This window comes from Nyctibius grandis, chromosome 1 (genome assembly GCF_013368605.1).
Source record: "Nyctibius grandis isolate bNycGra1 chromosome 1, bNycGra1.pri, whole genome shotgun sequence".
Taxonomy (NCBI): Eukaryota; Metazoa; Chordata; class Aves; order Nyctibiiformes; family Nyctibiidae; genus Nyctibius; species Nyctibius grandis.
In genome coordinates this window covers 45,660,677-45,685,596 of record NC_090658.1, presented here as the reverse complement: position 1 = coordinate 45,685,596, position 24,920 = coordinate 45,660,677, and the positions used below count along the sequence as shown (strand labels likewise).

The 24,920-nt window shown below is 38.4% G+C and overlaps 1 protein-coding gene across 1 annotated transcript in view; it reads right to left on the bottom strand.

Moving 5' to 3' along the window:
* PCNX2 (pecanex 2) overlaps positions 1-24,920 on the bottom strand; it is a 175,552-nt gene that overhangs the window by 51,146 nt on the left and 99,486 nt on the right. The window contains exons 21-23 of the mRNA XM_068424968.1: positions 21,330-21,507; positions 9,787-9,897; positions 4,516-4,643 (exon numbers count right to left, since the gene is read on the bottom strand). Of these exons, the coding sequence (XP_068281069.1) occupies positions 4,516-4,643; positions 9,787-9,897; positions 21,330-21,507 (417 nt within the window). The remainder of the gene's footprint in view (positions 1-4,515; positions 4,644-9,786; positions 9,898-21,329; positions 21,508-24,920) is intronic.

Sequence of the window (24,920 nt, the reverse complement as noted above, 5' to 3'; positions counted from 1 at the left end):
TAACCAATTCAGTTACACCACATAGTAATTCACTCGAGACCCTTCAAGGCAAATGCAAGCTGTGCCTTACCCAACCAGGCACCGAACCAGATGACCAAGAATAGAAACAAGGAGCAGGAGAGAGACGAGCAGCTTGTAGGCAGCGAAATCTCCCCATTCCTGGTGGCAGTTTGCTGTTTGCGGGGACAAACCACAGCTGCAGCAGAGAACAGGCTGCTCGAGGTGATCCAGCAGTTAGACCCACTGGGGAATGAAAGTGAACTTCCTGCTCTGTTCTGTCCTTTGCCATATCCAAGATACAAAGCAAGATAAGAGGAAGGAAGGAGGGGGACAGAGTCAGGCTGCTGCGTGACAAAGTATTTAAGAAAAAAAGCAAAGCAGAGGAATGGAACAACAGAGATTGAACAAACACTTTATGCTTTAAAGTGCCTATACATTAAACAAGATTTACTGCTATTTCCTTTTCTCTCTCTGACATCTACAGCCTAATCATTCCAACAGCTGTGAAAATAAAGACTAAAACAGGACTTCTGCTGGGAAGCAGGACTTAGGCTAATGGCAGGACAAAGCCAGTGTTGCATCAAACTTTTTTTTTCCTTTAAAAAAAGAAAATTCCTCATAGTTGGACTCATACAAGACAACCAGCTCATGAGCAGTAGACCAGCTTTCAGATTTTACACATCTCTCTTTTCAGCAACAATGGCAGCAAAGCTGCAAAAAAGTGGTTGCATGAGAAGTTGTTCTTTCTTAATCACCTTCCTTATTGCCTTATTTTTTTTCTTCTTCTTAAAGTCACCCTTCCCTTTCTCCCCAAAAGATCCTGACTTCAATGATGTTTTGGTGTACTGGACTCTGCACACAGTGAGTACCAAAGTGCACACGATAAACAAACAGCATCTGCCGACTGCAGGGAAGAATACCCATGCTCTGTGCACACGCCGCAAGAGCACAAACAGGCACAGTATGATTCCTGAATTTTGAAGAGCTTGCTAGGAATTTCACAGTTTGCTTACTGTCAAAATGAACGTTGGGTTTTTTTTGTTTTGTGGGTTTTGTTTTTTTTTTTTAACCCGCTTGACTTCCTCAATCTCCTTGAAAAAACAAACAAGCCATCATCTTAATTCTCTACAACTTTCAGCCCCAGCTCACATCATCTAGAGTGGCAGATGCCCGCTCAGAAACCTGAGGAATCAAACTCCTCTTTAGCCAGCAGAAAAAGTGGGACTAAAAGAAACACTGGAAATGCAAGATGTTTATGTGTGCACTGAGAAAACACCAGGTAGAGATAACCAAGCCATCACTTTAAGGAACAGATGGAGCAGTTGCTCACCACTTGGGCTACTGGCCTAATAGCCCAGCTCTATTATTAAACATGGTACTCTCTACTTGCTAATGTCCAAAGCCTCAACTTTGGATTCACTTTACAGAAAGTGAACTGGATGGGGTTTCCTCATCTAATTTCACACTCTTGACCCAAATGAGATGCAAAGATAAGTTTTCCTAAAGTGAAACAAAGAAAAAATGAAGTTTGCTTGACAGCAGTACATATACTGATGAACAGAAATGACACTCTAAGAAAGCAACCTAACTTATGACTTTGAAGAAAAACAAAACCATGATAGTTTGATATCTAGACTGCTTGTCAAAATTGTTTTCAGTTAGCCCAATTAAGAGATTAAATTATAAAAAATATAACCATAGAACTGACTACCTCTAACTTCACATAAACGTAAATGAGGTTTTGTGTAGCTAATATAAATGTGATAATTTAATGCAGCCATCAACAGAGCATGGAAGTGTTTGAAAATGAGTATGCAAAGGAGGCAAAACAAAAAAGCTATATAAAACACACTGAAGGTAGTTTTCCCCTGGGCAAAAGTTCCTGTCAACAGGCAATGAGTATGGAAATAGCAACAAAAATCCGCCAGAGTTTCTGCTTCATATAAGCATATCTCAGACTGCACTGTAGTGAACCTGTGACTTTCCATGAATACCCTGAGCTGAAATAGGTAAAACTGTCAACACACTCCAAAAAATAGATCTATACACCAACCTCCCCATCTGTTTGTTCTGCTTTGTCTTACAGCGCCTGAAAACTCAGTGCATATCTGGCCGTAGGGCACTGCAGCCCAAAGACAGGTCAGCTCAGGAGCCAGAACAACCTTCCACTCCAGCTCAAGTTCCTGATCCTATTTAACTCCACAGCTCTGAAAGAAAGCAATTATGCCATCCTTTTGAATTTTTAGATGTTGAAGGGTCAAGATTTAAATCAGTAAGGCAAGGCCCATCTCACTTCATTCAATTAAGTAATTTGTAGAAAATTTTCCTATTCTCAATACAAAATTACTCCCTTCCCTTGCTTTTTCTGTCTTTTCACTGTGCCCCTTTAATGACCCAGGAGTTTTTCAGTCCAATACTCACTCGCTCTGCTCAGTTCTTCATGTGAGCAATGAAGCAACTGAAATGGAAGCGAGGCAAAGGAGAAACAGAAGTGCTAGAGACAAAATGAATATAAATTTAGGAGGAGTCATTACATGTGCTTACTGTGGGATGCCACAGGTTCAGGCAAACATTTATTTCACTTTGATGACTATCTGAATCTTCTACAAGGCTGTTTTCTACTTCTGAAAGGTTTTTGAGGGGCAAGGCTCTGTTTTTTAGTTTTAAGTGAGAAGATCATAAAAGATGCACTAGAATTTCTAACAAACAACAAAGCACAATTTTTTCAGAGTCTAGCTTAAGCATTCACGTTGAAGACAAAGTTGTAGTTATTGCTTATTTTGAAAGGACAAGTAGTGCTGGTTTAAAGTATTAAAAGGGTTAGTTTTTTTGCACTTGGGGTTTTACAGTTTATGGGTAAAACAATCAGCTTTGCTTTCAAAAATTACTAGCACCAACTTCTCCACTTAATATCTTCTGTTCATCTCATCCCAAAAGCCTTAGACAAACCAAAAGAAATTAAAATGGTCCCATCTATTTCCATCTATAATAACCTACAGATTCTACACTAACCTAGCTATATGGAAGTGATGTGCCTACAACTGAGTTTGATTCTTTAACTGGTACCTAGAAAAGAAGCCACATGCCTTCAAAATGCTCTGGTTTAAGTAAAATGTAGCAGATGTTAAAATCTCCACTTCCTACTTAATATCGTTCAAAGTTTCTGTCCAAAAACGTAAAGCTGTCAGTGGGATTAGTGGTAGCTTCCTGCCTTTCTGTGACGCCCCTCAACTTCACTGCTATGAAATAATGAACCTGTTGACCCCAAAAAAAGATGTGCAAGACAGAATTTTGTTAAGATCTGGCCCCAGTGTACAATACTAAGCTCCCTTCAAAAGGTTTCCACAAATCTCATCATATTCAGAAGCAAATACAAAGCCTCTTTATATGACTTGGCTTTGTCTGAGTAATTTCTTTATAGATGCATACATAGTCACTCACTGACAAAATTCAAAAATCAAACAAAAATAAAACTCTTCAAACTAATCAGACCCCTTCCCCTAAAAGATTGAAAAATCAATCACTAATTTCTAGTTTTGAATTCTCTTGAGGTGCTCAGATACATCTGGCACTGATGCAAGAAGTGTGGTAAGTGTATAGCACTTCTCACTAGTCTGGCCAAGTCCTGATTTGGCCAATACAATTTTCACTCTGTGCCTCCAAGCTGTTCTGCAGCTGCAATAAGTTACTTCGAGCCTGGTTACATGTTAGTAGGTGGTGAAGAGCTCATGCACTGCCCAGAGCACAGGACTCAAAGAACCTCCCTTATTCACTGAATCCAGCCCCTAATACTGCAGATCGCTCATTCATCCCTTGGCAAAAAACTACCTCCATCTGGAAAGGGAAGTGTTTCCCTGTCCCCATTACTCTTGTTGGGAGCCTATTAGATCCCATTACCAAGAGCTTTCAAATCCTACTGGGTAGGAGTAGAAGCTCTTTATGCAACCTTTTCAATATTCTGTAGTTATGTCCTTGTCAAATTGAATGAATGGTAGCTAAAATCTGACAAAACCAACCAATTCTTAAGTCAAACTCCAAGATTAGATGCAGCAAGTAATGACAATGCACACTCATCATCACTTCACTATGAGAATTACCTGCCACATCCCAATTGGTAACATTTAATCAGGCTACTATAAAATACACTAATGCAGCCTGACTTCTAGTGCCAAAGGCTTCACAGATTTAGTTGCTAACACTAGCTAGCAAGACAAAAAAGGCTGACAACTGGAGTTTTACTGATTTTTTTCACAGCTTCGTTACTCTATGTCTGTACAACAAATGCAACATGACACCTTATCTGTAACGTACTGATAATTGTTTAAATACTTTTTCAGAAATAACTGAATGACCATGAAATAGTAACACACCAGAATCAAGATTCAAAGATTACCCTCTCATGTCCTACAACAATTTAAGGATTATCTTTGGAAAGAAAAATACCTTCAGAAATAAAACTAATGAGAGCAAAATATTTACAAATAACAAGTGTAGAAAACTTTTCAATAGACTTACTTGTAGTTTTTCTCCCAGAACTTGATTGGTCTTGCGTATGATGCGATAAAGATGACACTACCAAGAAACGGACTTAGTGGTGTAGAAAAGACTGAAGTGGCCAGGGTTTGGAAAAAAAGCATAGCAGAGTCTGAAAATTGCAAGTTAAGGTAACACAAATGATTTCACCATACTTTTAAACCGTTGTTGAGGCAGCTCTTCAAACTATTTATTTTTCCTTTTTTGTTATTTATTTTACCAAAGAGGTGGTAAGGAAAGGAAGACGGGCAGTGCCAAACTGCCAGTTACCAGCACGTAATCAGTGGCTCTTCAACGCTACACAGTTGTAATGGAGGTGACATGTCTGAACAGAGCACATTATTAGCAGGGTGACCCTGCCTAATCTCTGCCCGGGGACAGATCCTGAGCGTAGGCAGAGCAGTAAGTGCACTTTTCCAGCTACCTAGCATACCTTCTATAACACAAAGTGCCTTTCCAGAGTCTGACACAGAGTTTAAAAACACAACCCCCCCCAAAATATCACTTTCTTGGAAATACTTCATTCTCTGCACTGGAGTCTTGCTCCCAGTGTGTCCGGTATTTCATTCCGTGAGTTTCTGCTTATTTTGGAAAGACCTAGTATGTGGAGAAACAACTATGCCTCTATAATCCAACCTGCTGGCTTAAAATCATGCTTTCATGTTAATTCTTACTGACAATTTAATATTCCATGCTGACTGAAAGGTAAAAAATGTTCAGCATTTCAGACTTTTTGAAATACATACAAAATGAGAAGTGAGGACAGGGGAATAGTAAATATCACACATAAACATCATAATGAATGCCTGAATCCATAGCTTACTTTAAATGTAAATTCATACTCCAGATTTCTGGCAAGCAAGTTAGGAGATGGATAAGGATACTGAAAAAGATGCAAGTTGAAAGGAACATGATTTAAAAAAACCCAAGCAAATTAAATGTTAGGCTTTAATTCTTCATTAATTCATACCACACCCATGAAATCTCAGGAAAAAAGTTTCCAAGCTGGCGTAAGAGATCAGTTTTCCTTTCTTACACCTCTCTTCCTTGGGAGGAAGGTGCTAAGTAAGGAAGCCATGAACTAAGGAGCCACTATCAAAGTACAGTGATCAAGTGCATCTCAAACTAAAATCAAGGTCAAATCACCCAGTAACGACAGTCTTTTACCTTACCCTCTTACAACAATATCCTTTATGCGTCCCACAGTCTGAGACTTTACAAAAAACATTTTAACACATGTAGCATCATTCACGGTACAATATTTCCACAAAAAGGCTAGCTAGCCTTGCTTTCAAAGCCATTTGCAAAATCTACAAAGAAGTATTTGCCAAAAGATATCTCTCAAGTCCCTCAAACTTATTAAGAGAGTCATCTGGAACAGTGTCTTTGTGCATTAGTGAGCCTGCAAAATGAGCTGCCCTCAGAGTCTGAAGTTCAAAAAGCAACAGAGAGGACAGAGCAGGAAGCAAGTGCACCAAAAAAGTTAAACTGTCACATTACACTGTAGTCATAACCAGCATTGGCTGTGAAAGCTGAACAAGTATTTACAAGTGTCAGATAAGGCAAGGAGGCATGAGAGCTGAAGGGATATAAAGAGAACAAGGAGGACAGGTAAGGACAGCAAATCAAGTTTTCTAAAGAGAGTTCTAATGTCATGATTGATTTAAAAATTGCCACCATCATGAGTTAAGACATTTAGAACTCCACTGTGAACTTTTTGTGTCTAAGACATAATTGGTAGCAACAGTTTTATTTTTCCTAAAAGACATAATGCTCTACTATATGTACGTTGGAAGACATTTCCCATTTGACTTGTGAAGAGTGATTCTAATAAAGTGTTTCATGTATGTGTGTCATGAAAGCAAGTAACAGCACCCACCTCCTTTACATACAGTTGATGTGTACAGTGGGCAATTATCTGTCATCAGGGTTTTTTTTATTTGATGGTACCAAATTTCCTTTTATTAGGTAATCTTTTTTTTTTATACTAATGCTTTAATTATGACTAAGTAGAAGATGCAAAAGAAGTGCCAAAAACTTACAGGCATGCTTTCTTATTCTATGTCCCAAACCAGTTTTCCGGTGTACCATCTTTGTTACGTTACACAGCGTAGAAGCGGAACTTGCTTCTTTGGGAATAATGGATTTTTCATTTAACATGGCCAAAATAAAATTTTGAGAAGAAGAAATAACTAAAGCCCCTTCAACGTGAAATAAAACATTGTATTTTGAGGAGTAATTCTTGTACTTCAAAAATCTGTTTAAATTCAAATCAGCTTCAAAACAAGCAACTGAAAGACTGACATTTCCAAAATCTTCCATCCCTTAACATAAAACTATGAAGTAAGGCCAGTGAAAATCCTGTTTCCCAAAACCCCACATTTTTAATTGCGATTACTATGAGCCAAAAACATTTCACCCTTTCCAGGCACATGATCGCTTACAGGATGGGAGAATTGAGTGTCACAGGGCTTCCTTTTCGAATGTTAAAGCTGTAACCCTGAAACAGCCAAAGCAGAAACTCTAATAAAAAAGGATAATCTGAACTGCAAATCCTTTCTTTCTAAATCTCACTGTTGGTTTATTAGGTAAAATCCTCCTTTCACTACAAGCTACACCAGCTTTCTCAGTGTGTTCATAATTATGAACACAGAACTTCATCTTACCCATTTAAACACCGGGAAGTGAAGTCACAGATCTCTCCTCAAGCCAGAAGCCCATTCCCGTTCCTGGTCTTTCAGGATTAGGAGGGACTTTGAGGGGTCACCTAGTCCATCTAGCAGCCACAACGCAGGATCAGCTAAACCTGTATGACTCCTGATAGACGTTCATCTAAGTTCCTGAAGAACTCTAATGGTGGACGCTCCACAACCTCCATGAGGCAAAGCTCCACATGTTGCCCTTCATGCCCTGCACGCTGGTATCAAATGCATTAAAGCGTGCAGAACTACTCACATCACCGAGCTCTACAGCAAAAGTTTATCAAGGCACTTCAAACTTTAAAAATTTATCTCCCATTTGTGGATGTGATTTAGGCAATTAAGAGCCACAAATTAACTCTGCAAAGAAATGGCAGGCTTAGTACCTCTGCAAACCGCAACATGCATTCATCATTACTGCTTGCACAGTTATGGTAACAACAAATAAAAATACCTGGAAAAAAAGGCACAGTTATTGTTGTTGTGGGAACAGTAACTTGGGCATTTAACCAGTATCTTAATTGCAACATTGCCTTAAAAGAGAGATTTGCATTTACAAAGCATACTATAAATATAAATAATAGAACACTAGTCTAGATCACTTCAGCAATAACTGTGTAAATAAAGTAAGCCCTGCTTAGTTAACTACTTTCCATTTTGCAAAGCTTAATTGGTACTTTTATCAAGAGTAAAATTATCACTGCCAAAAAAATATTTGTGACCAAAGGGAAACTCGTTGAAATATAATTTTACTTCTTAAACATTTTGCTAAATAGCCTTATATACACTTCTCCTGCAATTCACACTTACAACAGAGATGAAAATAACTTTTTGCTGTGAAATTCTGGAATAATTTGCTACAAATCACTCAAAATGCTCAATTTTTATAATGCTTTCCTTTCATAAACAGACAATCGAAACTTTCCCTCTGGGAGTTACTGGGTCTGCACTTCCCTCTGTCCAAGACTCCCATTTATTTCTTCCTATCTAGAAACATAAGCATTGTTAATCAATGCTACACATGATTCAATATCTCACAGCAAAGAGCAAAGGGAAGAAATCACTCAAGGCAGGAAAAAAACACTGTGGGATCAAAGGGACAAAGACAAGTGCATATATCTAATAAACAGTAGAAAGTAAACTCTTCAGTAGGTCTGAACTAAAACCACTTTGTCAACTCTTCTTCCACAGCTTTGGTTGGGAGGGAAGGAAGAAACGATAAGTTAGTCTCTGAAAATGCGTTAGATGTCAATAAAGTTAAATTTCTTCATTTAAAGTGTTTTATTTCATTTTTTATCATTTCCTGTATTAAATCAAGTTTCTAACTGAATTAGACTTTAAGCTGAAAAACTTTTGTTCCAAAAATCCAGTATATATTTGTGGAGGCTTGGTTAAGTGAGAGGGGGCATGATTTCATGCCACTGAGCAGTCTGAGCAATCCAGGCTTTGAGCAAGAGTTAGGCCCGGAGCGAGTCACCTTGGACTCTCCTTGAACACTGCAAAAATGCAACAAAACAAGAACTTGGCAGTTGTAATAAACAGATAAGAAAAACAGGAAAAGGGGAGGGGGTGCTCATCGCTCTGTGTATCTAAATTTATAGACCAATCATATATGCTACTAGTACGCGTGGACAGCAAGGCTTTACCAATGGAAACGCGGGCTTTGGTGCGTGATCAGCGTGCTCTTTGCTTAGAGTCTATATATATCCTGTACGTGTAATCATTAAACGGAGAACTTCCATACTCATATTGGGATTGTGTCGTTACTCCGGAACCGTCGCCCAGCACCCGGGAGCCGCGCCCTCGACTTCCCCTTTTCTTCATATATTTTTTAACCCTACAGACATTTGGGGGTCATTGAACTCTGTGTTTTACACTCCATAGTCACAAACCCAATGCCCACAGCCCTGGAACAGGCACTGAAACAGACTGTTTCCAAAGGACTGCTTTGGTGTTGATGAACATATATTGTTACTCATAAAACCAAGCAGAAATGTTAAAAAGGAGAATGTTTCTCAGCACCACAATGAAAAACGTACGTTAAAATGTTAACATCCAACTGCTTCTGAAATGGAAAAAAAATCAGGACAGTTGCAACAGAAATTGGCTCACTAAAATAAGTTTGTATCTGAAATATAAACCAGAAGCAACTGAGAAAGTAACTAATATTTTAGAGCTCAGTCAGCCATATGCCCAGTACTTCACAAAACTAGCTTCTGCAAGTCCACCCAAGTGGGAGCTAATATGTCAGTCATAACATTTCTTTCTGGATGCATCAAAAGTCAGTGCTGAGGACTGTGGAAGTAAGTAATCTGCAGAATGTGGCTGGGTAGGAAGTGAGAGGCATAAACAGACCAGTTTGAGTCAGTTTCCCAGTTTCAGATCCCATGCATCCAAGACACAGAGAAAATTCTATTTCTCAGGAAATGCTCCGAGCATTTTTTACATTTTAAAATAAGTTACCTAGGTATTTCGCACCTTGTTCAAACACTGTAAATAAATTACATACAAGAACAGTCATTTAAGAATAAAGAAAAACAAATTTATAAAGGATATGAGGTATCGCAAAGAGCTGAGCAAAAACATGGAACGATGATCCCCAGGCAATCTGCCAGGGAGCAATGTATGTCATGATGAACTGCAACTTCTGCAACAGGTCCCACAGCTGGAAAAAAAAAAAAAAGAAACAAGAAAAACATGGTGACTTTTTAGGCACTTAGATAGTTTCAATACTAACATCTGAAAGCCATCCTTTTACAACTGTGCCCTGGAATGAATGTGAGATAAATTATATTGTATTATTAGCTTTCATGGGCATTAAGGCCTTACTTTAGTAAGGCACAAAAGTATATTCTTCATTTGAAATTCAAACTTGCAATGAGGTAAATTTTTAACCACCATACTGAGGTAGCTCCCCGATTACCCTTCTTCAAAAGTATGTCCACTTGAATTAGAAAGGGGGAAAACAGGTTCTGATATTCGCTGCATATATCACACCGCCAGTCAGACGGTGACAGGAGAAGAGACTCCAGGAGAAAGTGGATCTAGCGAACACAGGAAGCTCAATGAATGACACATGCAGCTCTGCACATGGAAATCAGATTTATTTCTCAAGAACACAACAATTTCATTTGCTGGATCAATGTGAGAAGCCATCACTATGTAAGCATATGCTTGGCATTAACCACGAACTGTAGCTGCATTTTCAAGACCAAACCATTCTAGCATAAAAACATTGCATTAACGTGAATTTTTATTGTTGTGCAGTACAAATCAAAAAACACACTGAATTTACTTTTGCTTCCTGTAAAATACACTCGGTGCTGCAACCAGCATTTCCGATTCAAGAATGATGTGTACTTATTCCCTAGAATACTTCTTTTTCTGCCAGCTCTCTTGGCATCAGGCCAAAACAGATCCTATGTCTCGTCTGCATTGGGCCATCAGATTCATACTGTGGAGTAGGTTCCTGACAAACTGTCAAGAAAGATTTGGCCATCAATAGACATTAGTGCTCAACACACAGGCAAGTTGACAGTGAAACAGGAGTATATACAATATTTCATGCTTACATAGCAAATATATGTTTAATTTCCTACCGTAAAGTTTTTAATTGAGCTAATGAAAAACAAGACATTGCCAACATTCTGAAAGACACTGAGGCTTGTATCAATACTTGTATATTAAATGCTTCCAGGGAATGTTCTCAGGCACTGGTATTGTTTATGTTGTTAAATTGCTAGAAAGGTCCCTGGGAAGGTTTTGGTCTGGCCCAGCTAGCACTCTTCCAAGCAATCCCCAGGCATCCTTTTGAATTAAAACCCTCCATGGTCCATTTCCAAGTGGCAGCTCCATACTTCCACCCTGCGTACAGGCTGGGAGAGCTTATGAGCATGGACACAAGCTTCCCCATGACAGCTGGTGTCAGGGACAGAGCATGGTCCTAGGCACACTTCATTTACTAGTATGTTGACAGTCAAAGAGGATGCACGTTCAGTGGCTACCTCGTTTCATCTGTCCTTAAGTTACCACCCCCAAAGTAACACTTGGCCATCTGTATCCACATAAGCAATGCACTAACAAGATGTTTTATTGAGTTTCTCTATGAATTGTTGTAAATAATTGCAAACCAATTGGGAGGGAGGTAAGAATGACTAATAGCATTAATGTGTTTTGGTCTTTGTGCTACCAAACGATCACAGAAGCAGCTGCTGTGTCATACTAACTCCAGTTATAACCTTCCAGTTGAGATGCAAGCAGTGCTTCGCATGCTTTCTGTGCTTTGGCATGACTCAAATTAGAAGCAGTATGCAGATTATGTTAACTTTGCACAGGCACACTACTTAAAACCAGCAAAGCCCTGATAAAAACAAGCTATCATCATCTCTTCAAGGCACAGACTGGTTACCCCTACTTAGTTTAAGTATGAGAAATTCATGTCTTGTCAACTTTGTTTTCTCTCAAAAATACTACATGTGGCTTGAAAAGTATGCAAGTAAAACTGAACTGAAACTAGAACTGACTTATTTGAACCCTGTTTAGCAGGTTGTGGGGTTGCTTTGTTTTGCTGAATTTTTATTTAGCTGAAGCGTCTGAATGAATAGCTGGGAGAAAAGTTGTATCTGCTAAAAGATTTAAGTGAAGGGCTGAAAAAGCTAATGATTCACATCTGAAACCTCAAAAATTCAAAACTGCAGCACAACCCAGCAAAGTTCTGCCTGTTGGAGATTGAAATCACAGAGCCATAAATCACCCCAGCTGTGCTCAAAGCTCAGGGTTCATCAAAAGGTTTCCAAACCTCAAACAAAATTCAGGTTTTGCATTTGCTAGGAAACCAAATCCAGGAGGAGACCCTTCTGGCTTCTTGTTACATTACGTCGTTTTAATCATTCTTTAATATTTACACATTCCCGCAAAACAGGCCATGGAGCCCGAGTTCCCTGTTGCTTCTAACAAGTCCTACTACTTCTACATTCACCACTGCTTGAACTTCCTGTTGTTTCTTTCAGCACTTGCCTCTCAGCTAATGTTTCTACAAGACAGGCAATGGAGCTCATTCGCAAGAACATGAATGTAAGAAGAACACTCTAGTGAACCTCTCTTGGTCTTTGAGAGCCTTAGGACACTGCACCTAAAGGCCTGGAAATGCTTGATTTTTCAAGCTACTGCTTTCATTACGAGTTGTCAAGTGCCTCTATTACCTCTTAAATTACTGTTTCCAGGGCATGTTCTGCGAAACACCTTAAGGGTAACATGTCTTTAGCATTTTACATATCTAACTGTACTTGCTAAAGGTGATGTCACCTAGCAACTATAATATAAAGATTTAGGAAGGGTGGGACTTGGCTTTACATTTTCTCTTTTTCATTTTGCTAGAATCATCTGAAATAAAATTTCTCCTTGTCAGTTTTACCCAATTTACAATAAGCTTTCTCCTGTATCTGATATAGGAACTCCAAGGATTCACAAAGCGCTACTGCTTTTCTCACAGAAAGAAATCGAAGCTGCTAAAAATTTCCTTCATAAATAGGAGGAATCTGATCCTCAGAAACAGTCATTCTCTTAGTTCAACTACAACTAACTGCATTTCAGTCTGCAATAATTGTAAAACAGTAGCTTAAGAGGAAAACCTTCAACATCTTTTTCAAATTGTCAGAAACAATAGAGAATTAGAAAGGGTTAGGAAAGCCGAAGCCCATCTGGAGTTGATCCGTTGAGGAAAGTGAAAGGCAACAGGAAGGACTTCTACAGGTATATCAGCAGCAAAAGACAGACTGGGGAAAAAACATGGACCCGCTGCTGAATGTGGCAGGGGATCTGGTGACAAACGGCATGGCGAAGGCAGAGGTACTCAATGCCTTCCTTGCCTTGGTCTTTCCTGGTAAGCCTTCAGAAATTGCAGGCCTCTGTGACCTGTGGGAAAGCATGGAGAAATGAAGACACCCTAAGTAGTAAAGGATTAATTAAGGGTACATTTACACAAACCAGACAAAAACACTTCCATGGGACCTGATGGGACACCTCAGCGCCTCTGTGATTCTGTGAAATACATAATTTATCCTCAGTAAAGTTTTGTTTGAATGAGGGTAATAACTTGCTCCTGAGGGTGTGAGGGGTATTTTTTAACAGTGCTTGATACAAAGGGGGAACCTTCCCATCTAAAGTGAAAGTGTAAAAAAAAAAAAAAATTTTTAAAAAAAAATCTGCGCTGAGTTTTAACCCTCTCTTTATAATGATTTCCCTAAACATGTATCAAAGATTAATTTGTTAATTAAGACTTCTGCATCCCAGTTTAGGATGACTTATAAAAGAGTATTTTTATTAAGCCTTCTTAGATCTTCAATGTTTTCTACAGTTCACTAAGCAGAAAAATGATATGGTATTTAGGGGACATAAAGTTCTGATATTCCTAGATATCTTTACTCATGTGACAGTTTTGACAGTAAACAGTTTTTAAGTCTTTGATAAAGAGTTTAAATTATCAGCATACAGTGAATTTAAACCAGCACATTCTCACTACTGTCAAGTGGAAGTGCAGGACATGCATCTATCTTTCATTTTTATTTTATATGGACACACAGATTTTATCATCTTAATCATCCTTAAGTCTTCTATGAGTTCTGAAGCCTCTACAAGACCTCTGGCGCATAAACTGGTATTCTATATATCTATACACAAAGCAGAGGTAAAGACTTATCTTTTCAGGAGTTCTTTTAAATCTGGTTATTCTTACTTAACCAAATTTAAGTAACATTACAAACTAGTAGATAATGGAAATTAGTTAGCATACATTAAAAAAAAGATTTTGGGAGGCTGAAACATCACTAAAACGTGATCTCCTTTTCTCAGTTTCGTAGATTTCAATAAACCAGGCAGAGATTAACACCTGAATTTAAATGACATTGACTGTGAGATGGAGACTTTGCGATGCTTTCAGCTTTTGGCAGCCTTTCTATCTGTTTAGCATCTGTTGGGATTCTGTGTGGGCAGACTCCTTGGCAATACTGGGACTAAATAATGCATAAACATTAACACTTTCCTGCTATGCTTGAATTTTGCTTGTTTTAAAAAAAGTATATGTACAAATTGGTTTTAAACAAAAGTAACTGTCATATACATATGGCTATATGCTCTATGTGCAAGACAAAATTGAAAGATCAAAAAAAGTTAAATGCAGAAAGCAATTATTTCCCACTTTGAACAGATATTTCTTTATATTCCTGTTTAGGTCCTGAGAACTTGAGACAGATTTGAACTCAGACTCTCAGATGCTAGGGGGATATTTAGTTTTTCATGTTAAGCTAATTCTGGTCAATCGGTAGCTCCAAGTCTTGGAAGTAAATTCTACTACCTACTGGTTGTTTAGGGGTTTTTTTGTATGTCAATAAAAATTAAGATACATTAAGAGGGAAAAGTTGTGAGCATGTATGTGTTTATGGATATGAAATTAAACTTAGTTGGAATAATTTTATTCTAGTTCATGGCTTTGCTTTGCAAATCATTGACTTTCTGGTTTTTATTTAATGCCATTTAAAACAAACTTTACCTATGAAATCCTACAAAACAAGATTTACTGGAAATATTAAAGGTTTTTGATGTTTATGTCTTAAGTCATTGTGACATTCTATTGGTGTATTTGAACAGCACCATGTTTGAATCTACAACAAATACTTCCCAGGCTGTCTTTATTTGCATCTGCTTACAGACATTTGAAGCCTGTATATTGTGGGATTTCAAGATCATTGTTTAATGCAACATATATAAGAGGGTCAAAATACAATCAGTCCAAGTCTCTGATATCAAACCTTGGAGGAATATATTCCTGAAACAGTGTTCAGCACTTAACATCGACAGGGTACAAAACAGGCATGTTTTAAACAGTTTGAGTAACAAGCCTCGGAAGCCTTACATTTGAAGTCTCCCATATCTCACGAGGTGGGCAAAAAGGACAAGATCACCGCTAATCAGCTTAATTTACAGAGGGCCAGACAAGCAAAATAAATCAGCTGGGAGCTGCACTGACCCAGCCTCTTCAGTAAAGCCTTCATAGGCATGGCTCCTGCCAAGACTGTATCTTCCCAGAAATCTCCTTTACTAAAAGTGGACATAAAAAATGCACAAAGTTGTGTGCTGAAGCACTAGATACTAAAGACTTCTCTTTCAATGCCTGCATCAACAGATACAGAAAATGTCTCTATCAGCATGAAAGTACACAAATATAGTCCTCAGCGCATAGTGAGCCAGACTGAACCCAGGGAGCGGGTGTACATCTCCCTGCACCCCTGAGGGCATTTGTCCCATTCTAAAGGGGGGGGGAAAAAAAAGAGAGAGACAGAGAGAGAAAGAAAATGCAATTTGGGAATAGTGTCAGGAATGAAGTCTGACAAAGAGGTCAGTGACAGAAAGCTGAATGAAAAAATCAATTAAACAATTTCTCAGATATTAAAAGGAAACATGAACTGTACAGTGCTCAAGAGAGTTAAGGAGTCTATGCAAAATACCACTGGGATTATCCTGTCAAATATCAGATGTAGCCTTGGGTATTTTACTCAGCAGAAAGTGTCTTAAGAGGGTTTATATACCAGATATCAAACATCAAGGAAACAGCTGTGAGCCAAGAGGGTGCAGTTGATTAAGACATTGGATTTCAGTATGCACGAATGGCAAGAAATGGATTAAAATATGAATTAACAACTTAGTGCCAGAAGCTTTGAAGTGAAACATCAGATTTAGAGAAGGATGAAAAATCAGAAGGGGAAAGAAAAGAAAGCAAGGCTTTTGACTTATAAGTAGCACCTAAATCAATCAATGGAACATGCCAACTAACCAAGAGTTTTATTGCCACAAAGGCAATAAAAAGATCCAATAGGTTAATTACTTGATTTCAACAAAGCACCAAGAAGGTCAATGCACTTGGTAGCACTTCCTCATAAAATAAAGGAACATGAGTTGATATGGATTTCTTTCCTGTCCAAGGGATTGTGTTGTGAATGTTGAAAGTTAAGCCTGATCAGCACAGGTTTGGCACGTTGTTACAAACTGGCTGTCTTAGCTGGAGTTACTTTGACATAAAGATCATCTTTCATAAATGTGTGACATTGGATACTATGGCAGAAAGAAATATACAGAAAGAAAAATTCTTATAAAAAATGAAAAATGCAGATTCCTTATTAGCTAGAAAAGGTATTCTGGGAAAGAAGAAAAAATATCAGACAGGGAAATTGTATTCTTAAGTGAGCTCAGCAGGGGTAAGAGTACTTAGGCAAATGAATTCAGTGTTAATGAAGGCAAATTTAACAAGCTCTGGTTCTTTGATTATTTTGCCTTATGCATGAAGACAAATTCAGAACCCTCAGAGGACTTGACTGTAAGAAAATATAAGGTGATTTCATATTTTAGTATTGCTAATTAGTTCATCCACACACACAAATTAAGAGGCCATTAAACTGCCTGCCAGTAACATACAAGACATTGAAAGAGATAAGAAGTTGTAGTCCTATGCATCAGAGGGTTAATGACACTGGGTCTTATCATTCCCATCAGGATCTACATAGCAGATGAGTGTGTAAACTAGTCCTGGCTTTTTCTCTCGGGCTTAAAGGAACCTACACAGATTTGGCAAAAATGCATATTCCAAAGCCAGGTATCACTTCTCAGTTGAAAGAGTTGCTGGTAAAAGAACCGGTTTACCACAGTTTGGCATACAGGAATCTCCAACATGCTGCTGGTTGCTCCCAGTAGTGAACAAACTGACAAAAAAAAAAAAAAACAAACACCATTTTTTTTGTAGTAGCCAAGAGCATACTACAGCCAGAAGCACCCACATTCACTCACACTACCAAGTTTTTTTGCTGCCTTTGCTCTTTCAGCTCAACATCAGCACCACTTGAGGTTGCAAGAGCAGTTCAGGGAGACACTATGACCCCTCTCCACCAGCAAGATTTAGAACATGTCCATGGCACTGGATGAAATGCAAAGCCACATCTTTAAGAGAACGCAGAAAAAGAGCTGGGGACAAGCCTTCCCCTGAGCACCTTTTTTCACACCCAGACAGTTCCAAACCAATATCCTCACTGTTTGAATGATTTGCATTAGTTTCTATTTCACACTTAATAATTCCTGTTCATTCCTGACTTGAACAGTTGTTATTCCAGACATCCTTTAAAATCAACTCACACATCTGCCAAGATGGGCAGTGCATTCTTTTTTTTTTTTTTCCTCAGTCGCACTGAAGAAAGATGGACTAGATGAGCTCTGACATGCACTTAACCATCCATATGCTCTCCCTCTCATGTATGTGTTGCATACGTTAGTTTTTCCTCAGTTAAGTATTATGTCAGTAGACATCAGACGGGTGGAAGAAAGGTCCATCTTTTCATCATTCCCAAATAGTTTACTCTTTCCATGCCCCCCAAACAGTAATATTCCCACATTTTTTATCCCATTACAGAAAAGTTTTAGAGTTTTTCCTACTGTTAGAAGTCTAGGAAGAAATCTCCTAAATCCTGTTATATATTCCATCTTTGCTGTGCCTACGAACAATACATTCTCAATTATTTGTGGGTTTCCATTTTCAACAAATGTGAACATTCTTATTAACCTTTGCACTGACATCATCTCCTAAAAAGTCCAGGGAGAACAACTGGCTCATTTGAAAAGTTTACAGGGAGTCATGTAGACCAAGACAAGTGTCTTGATTTTCTGGTTTGACTTCCTGCAAAGCACTACATCCACAATTTCTGAATGAGCAATCATATAATTTTAAAAGGCCATTCAGTTCTGATTTAAAGAATATAGACAACAGGAGGTTTGGACAGAAGAATTCCAGGCTGTAGCCAAGAAGACAAACTGGGCTGGCTACATGGAAAGTCTCAGCATAAGAAAGATGGACAAATCCTGTTCCGCTTGAATTGAAAGCTGCAATTATTCTTAAATTTAAATAAGAAAGTCTTTCCTAAATGTTTATCTTGCTCCCTTCCCAAGGCAATCTCAAAGACAAAACAGCACACTGCATATGCCTAAAAAACCTTTAGCATTAAATTTTCACATTCCACGACTTGTCAAACTGTGAACAGCTAATGATTTAAAAAAAATAAGTGAATTAAACATGTTGCATTAATAAGTCCTATGATGTTAAAAAGACCAAAAAATCCAGGTTGATTACAAAAATCTTTGGGAATAGAACCGAATAGACTCTCTTGTTCTCTGTGTTACCCCAGTGTGGGTGGCTTGGCTATTTGCAAACAGAGATAAAAATCTGTGAGCAGCAATTTGGACTTCCATGCCTCAACTTGTTCAGGGAGCAGTATGCTCATTTGGAGCTCCTCATTTGACTAAATTACATTAAATTCACAGCACAATGGAGAAAATGAAGGAAGCACAATCAGTGAGATATTCAGAAATATTCTAACCAACATTAGCAAAGTTTTATTCAACATAATCAGCTTCAAGAATCACTAAGTGCAGTTGTGAGTGTCTGTTGAATTTAGATGCCTTCTTTCCCAATGCCTGGCAGAAGAAAATAAATGCTTACTACCAAAGTGCTTTGAAAGCATGCACATTTTTTTTGTGAGGTAACCATGCTTAAAAATTACCATCACTATGACTAAGGCACAGCACTTCTAGTGTTCCCTAATTCAGATGGTGGTGAGTTGACACTTTCTATGAGCAAGCAGAAATCAGCCATGACTGTGTAATAAGTTCTGCATAGCCAAAGGTGATGGTAACAGAAACTATTTAATTTTTTTTTCTTTTTAAAAATAGTTGCAAACATAAAAATGATCAAGCTACAGACGGACAGAATCTGTGAAGACCCATAATGGTTTTAGGAACAGAGGTGGATGCACCTTGCGTAGGGCATATAGTATGGAATAAACACACATTATCTTCATCCTCAGGTGACCATAGCCTTTACTAAAATTCTACAATACTGAGCTAATAAAAGCTCAGACCTTACGTACAGTAAAGAAAACTTATGCCCTTTATGATTTGAAATTAATAGGACTTTAATTGCTGTCATCTGCAATGCTATTTTTCAGATTGGCTTTAATGATCATTGTGTAATGGTGCATATGCTTTTGTAATATAAATAATTCAACCACATAATTTCAATTTTTTAAAATGGAAAAAGGACAAGTCCACTTGAACTAATGACCTGCAAAATTTCAGATATTATCAGATATGAAGAAGATGACAGATCAATAAAAAACCTACATTTTCAAAACATGCCTGTAGTACACGCTTTCAGCCAAGTAGAGTAGTAGTTATTCTAGCAAATATCTCTGCTTAATTTGGCATGCAACCTTCATTATCTCATTCATATTGCTAGCACTTTCTACTATAAACAGTAGCTTCAAGCTACCCAAGTAACTCCCCAAAAAACAACACTGAAAAGCCTTTACATCTCTCTCTTCCAAACACATGCAATAATCCACACAGTATTTTGCGATATGCTCACAAGGTCAACATTTTCAAAAGAATTAATTAATAGTGAGACTTTCAATTCTGGGGTGCTAATTTTTTGATCCTGTAAAGAGGTTTTTGGAGAATGAGTTTTAGGACTAAACAAGCATTATTCAGACAGGGGATGTCCTCTGATGCACATCACTGACAATCTTCTCTGGAGACAGAAATGCACCCCTTACTGCAGGGAACACAGTCACGCAACAAATACTGAAAACTGCCACAATGCTACCAACCTCCGCATCACTTTCACTGCTCATCTTTCACTTCAAGGTAAGAACCTTAAAAAATTACTCTAACACTATTTTAGGATCACAGAGCATGGGGCAGGGGGTCTTTTTAAAGGAGGGCTTTGTATCTCTTCTGCTCCTTTTCTTCAGCCCTCTCTCCCCAACCCTTGCCTCCTCACCCCAGCAGAGGGAAAGCAGAACAGGTCTGATGGTTGGAGGCTTGAAGCAGGTGAAGCCATTGCTGGAGTGTGGTCCAAGAGTTCAGAGAAAAGAAAGAGCCCAAGGTCCCTCACTGAGTTGTTGTTATTCCCCCCTTCCCCTCCTCCCTTACAGCAGCACAGAAATAAACCAGAAACAGCATTTAACTTCTGCTTCGCTCTTTGCCTGAATGACTGCAAACTCCCAACACAACACCAGTGAACTGGGCCTCTCCTTAGGAAGACTGAAACTTCCCCGTCTGTTTCCTCTCAGAAATTAAGTGGTGCTAGCTGGGTCATACTCACACATATAGTAGGAATATTTTAGAAGAAGAAACCAAGCAAACAAGCCTGACCAAAAAAAAAAAACAAACCACCAAAACCAAAACCAAAAACCAACAACTCACCAGAGTTACCCCTGGACAAACTGTATCATGTTATGGCAATCAGGGACCAACAAGTTTAAAAATAAAACAAAATACAAAAGAATTGGTAAAAGCTTTAGGCAAGTCTTCAATACTTTCATGTTTTATCAAGGTATCAGTTAAACCTGCTTCTTTCAGTGAAACGGCACAGATAGAAAATCAAGACAGGATCTGACTGGTGCAGAAAGGTTTTTTTAAAGTAAATTCAGCTAGAGCACACTCCAAGAGTTAACAATGTAAGAGAGGAAGGAGCTCTGAGTTTAAGGTTAAGGGCAGCATCACAAGGACAACAGACTGAAAATAGGAAAAGAAAAATGTTAAGGGTGACATTAGGAAAACACTTATTATCATGAGGATGATTAGATAATGGAATAATTTCCCAAAGGAAGTTGTTGAGTCAAACACTAGAGACATTCAAAGGAAACCTAGATAAAAACACTAGGTGATTGATCTGGAGGGCAGCCCTGCACTAATGACCCAAGAGGCTCTTTCCAACTCACTGAGGATTCTCCTTTTGAAAACAACAATTCTGAACTTTCTATAGCAACATTTGAAGAAAAAGTAAATGCAAAACATTGCACAAAACCAGAGAAGACACTTAACTGGAACCTTGTTTTCAGCTTACAGATTTTTTCCCCTATAGTACCAATAACCTGTGTCTATATATGCATTTATTACTTCTAAAAAATCCTACCACATATTGATCAGCACAGTGACACTGAGAAGCTAAACAGAGCTATGAAATATATTTTCCAAAGAAATGACAGGAGCTATAAAACTTGCCTTATGAAACACGATGGACATCATGAAGAAATCCAGCAAGAAATTTTCTGAAATGTCTCTATAGTCAAATCGGAAGAAGATTACAGTAAAGCTCAAAGTAACAAATTGATTAATAGGATTACAGAATGAGGAGCGGAGGAGTTTCATCCCAGCAACTGTTATCAGGATAATATCACAGCTGTAAGAAGGGCAGAAAGAAAAACCTAATCAAGTCAAAGTCATAAAGCATTAAATTATGAAGCTCTTAAATATAAATAACTCTACCAGATGTATTTTAGATTGCTATGTACATCTAAATGTACACACCTTATTGATTTCTGATATTAATCCTATGTTCTTTTAATAATCACATTTATTTTACCCATGTGCAACTTCATATTTTCCCTTATCATTATCACACACTTCTAATCTGTAATAAAGAACGAACTCTGTACTAAAACCAGCAGTACTTACTATTAAAAACCAAGAATACAGAAAGGATATTTTCGTATAGCCCTTAAAATAAAATTTCTGTTTCGGAAACATCTTGGCACTCCCATTAATACATCACTGTAATTTCAAAAAAAGGTCTTGAACCCACTCCAACTTTTTTATTACTAGAAATTTCACTTGATGACAGAGTTTATGATTATTCTCCTAATTTCATTACACACAATGCCAAAATCCTGGATAAAACACCCACAGACGTCAAGTGCTTGAAATTCTTGCATTGTTGTTGATTGGAAGGTCATCTATTCTATATAGCAATTACTTCATCAGATGAAAAGAAACTGTGTGTTGCATCTATGTGTTGTAAAATGCATGCAGTCTGCATTTTAGTCTCCTTATTACATTCCAGAGAGTGAAATAAAGCTGAGAACTCTAAATAGTAAATGACTACACAGAAAATCAAGAAGTCCAATCTTTAAAAATTAAAGTGCTCGCTGCTATATCTCCAAGAAGATAACATTCCTTTTTTAACTCTCCAGAAAACTACACAGTTTTCTGTGTAAGGAAAGAAAATACAATTGTAGGAGAAGGAAAGATGGAGGTAATGTGTTGGCACCCCTTGAATTTAAAACAACACTCCAGTCTCTGGATATATATCTGAACTTAGAGACTTGAGGTTGTTCGCATTTTTAAGTTTTGTTTTTAAGATATTTTACAGAATTAGAAAGATGGTCTTGCTTGGACAGTAATTTTGATCTCCTGATAATACAGCCTATTGTGGGAGTTAGATCCTCCCAGATCTAACATTAAGACACATTAAGTTTTAGATCACCTAGGTAGACGGGCACTCCCTGAGATGCGACAAAAAACTGGGCTCCAGACCATGAACACTTGCATGGTTCTGTATTTTATCCCACAACCACTAAAAAACACCGTAACACAGGGTCAGGAGCAGGACTGGAAACACATGATTCCCCACTCCTATAAGAATTTCCTTACCACTAAAGCAAGAGGAATCAAGAGCAAACCTCCCATAGCCTCTCCTTGCCTGGTTAAGTGCTTAACAGTTGAACTCTTGTTAAATGAAATGGGCAACACCACCTTCTCCATCAAAGTTTTTAAAAGGAAGAGAATCAAAGCAGTATTTTGTGAATTCAATCCTGATCACATACTGGGGGTGCTGCAAAAACAACTCTCAGCTCAAATTATATTATTCAGAAAGTTCTGGGCATGTTCAGAAGTATATCTCAATCCTCCTAACGAACAATCAAGTCAACCTGGCATGGCAGGTTCTCCTCCATCCTGCTGTGAACAAGGAGAATACCCTGCCGCCGCAACTGACAGGCCAGAAAGTTTTAAACAGGTTTTCATCATTCTAGCAAGGCTCATAAGTCTGTACATTTCCAGGCTGATTTTATTTTATGTGGTATTTATTCGTTATTGTGTATCTTCTGTAATGCACATGCAACTTTATTTGAGTGCAGGTCATTCTAAAGGGAACATCAGGACATCACTGTTGGAATGAAATGCCAAGGTGACCTTATTTCTCACCTTGTCAAAGCTGTTCTTTTCAATTTGCCCCAGATTTCTGAATGGAAAACCTAGCAACCAGGCTAAAAAGATTCTGAAGGCACTAGAAGTCATCCCAGTGCGTCCTGTATGAACCGGTTGGATCTTGCATTCTTCAGAAAGAAGAAAATTCTGGCAACGTGGAGGAATTTTCACATGGAAAACTTACAGATCATAGAGCAAAAGGAAGACTTTTACCTCACTGGATCTGTTAACATGCAGAAAATGTCACAAAAATTGACATTTTATAAAATAATGCTCTCAGGGGTAACAGAAAATAATTTGCTCATTATCCCTCTTCTTTAAAGATATTGCCACATAAGATGCTGGGCCTTAACTCCTAGCAGAGAGAGAGAGAGAGAGAGAGAGAGAGAAGGGGGGCTTATTTCTGAAGCCTCTGTGGCAGGCAACGCAGGCAGGCTTTTCAGCTTGTCAGCATGGGTCCCATTAATAACCAGCACATCAGGGTCTGGAAAGCTCAAGCAAACTCCTGACTGTGAAGGAGCTGTTCTGCCTCCCCAAGAAGCAAACCACTTCAGTCCTTTAAATTACAAAGCAAAATGAAGCTTTAAAAAATAAATTCCAATTGAGAAAAACTCCAAAATCAAATCATGCAAAACGTACCACCTCAGATATTTTCAGACACAGAGTGGGAGAGTGCCACCTTCCCTTCTCTAAGGTACAATGCGGTCTGATCCTTGGGCGGTAAATAAGGAATGTTCCAACAACAGAAAATGAGTATTTATGTATTAAAGCAGAGAAAGTACAACCCTCAGTAACACTGTACATGGAAGGAGCAAGGAGATTCCAGGATCCCTCATGGGCTTACAGAGTTGTGGCACTTCCATGGTAGCTGTAGGGGAAGCATATTAAAGAGGAGTGCCAGAGAAGCAGGGATACTCAGTGTTGTGGATAGACCTCATTCACAAGAAAAAGGAGAAAACACAGGTTTTAAATCCAAGGTGATCACACAGACACAAAGGGGATGGAGAAGGAAAGGACTGTCACAGTATTCCCCCACAGGCCAAACAATTGGCAGCAGACAAATGCAATTACTTTCTTTAATCTCAAGATTTCTGGGGGACTGACTCACTACTGCTGAACACTGGAGGGAGGTGATACTTTAAAGTGCAATCTAGCTTGGAGGAATGACTGTGTAAAAATAGCACCTTCCTAACCCTACACATTTGCTCCGTGCATGTATTCAGTCACGTCTGCTAACTAGTGACAAATGTCATTTTGATTACTTTTTAGTTCTCTCAGCCTTGCAGAACCAAATAGAGCGATGAGTGTGAACTCAGTTTCACCTAAACTCCTGAAGCACCTCGGCCTTAGCATCACCCAAGCGCCTGGGGGAAAAAGGTCAATGGGGAATTACACAGGCTATCTCTGAGTGACTGGTGAGAGTCTCTCTGAAAAAGTAGTTGTCTGGGAGGAATAGGCAGAAAACTTGACTAATGCCCTAGTCCTAGTTTCAACCCCCAATAGCAGGGACCACCTTTTCCTTATAGTTGTGTAGTCCCTAAAGCTGTGTTGCTCTTCAAGAGAGAAGAATAATTAAAACAACATGCAATTTTTACATCAAAGTTCTTT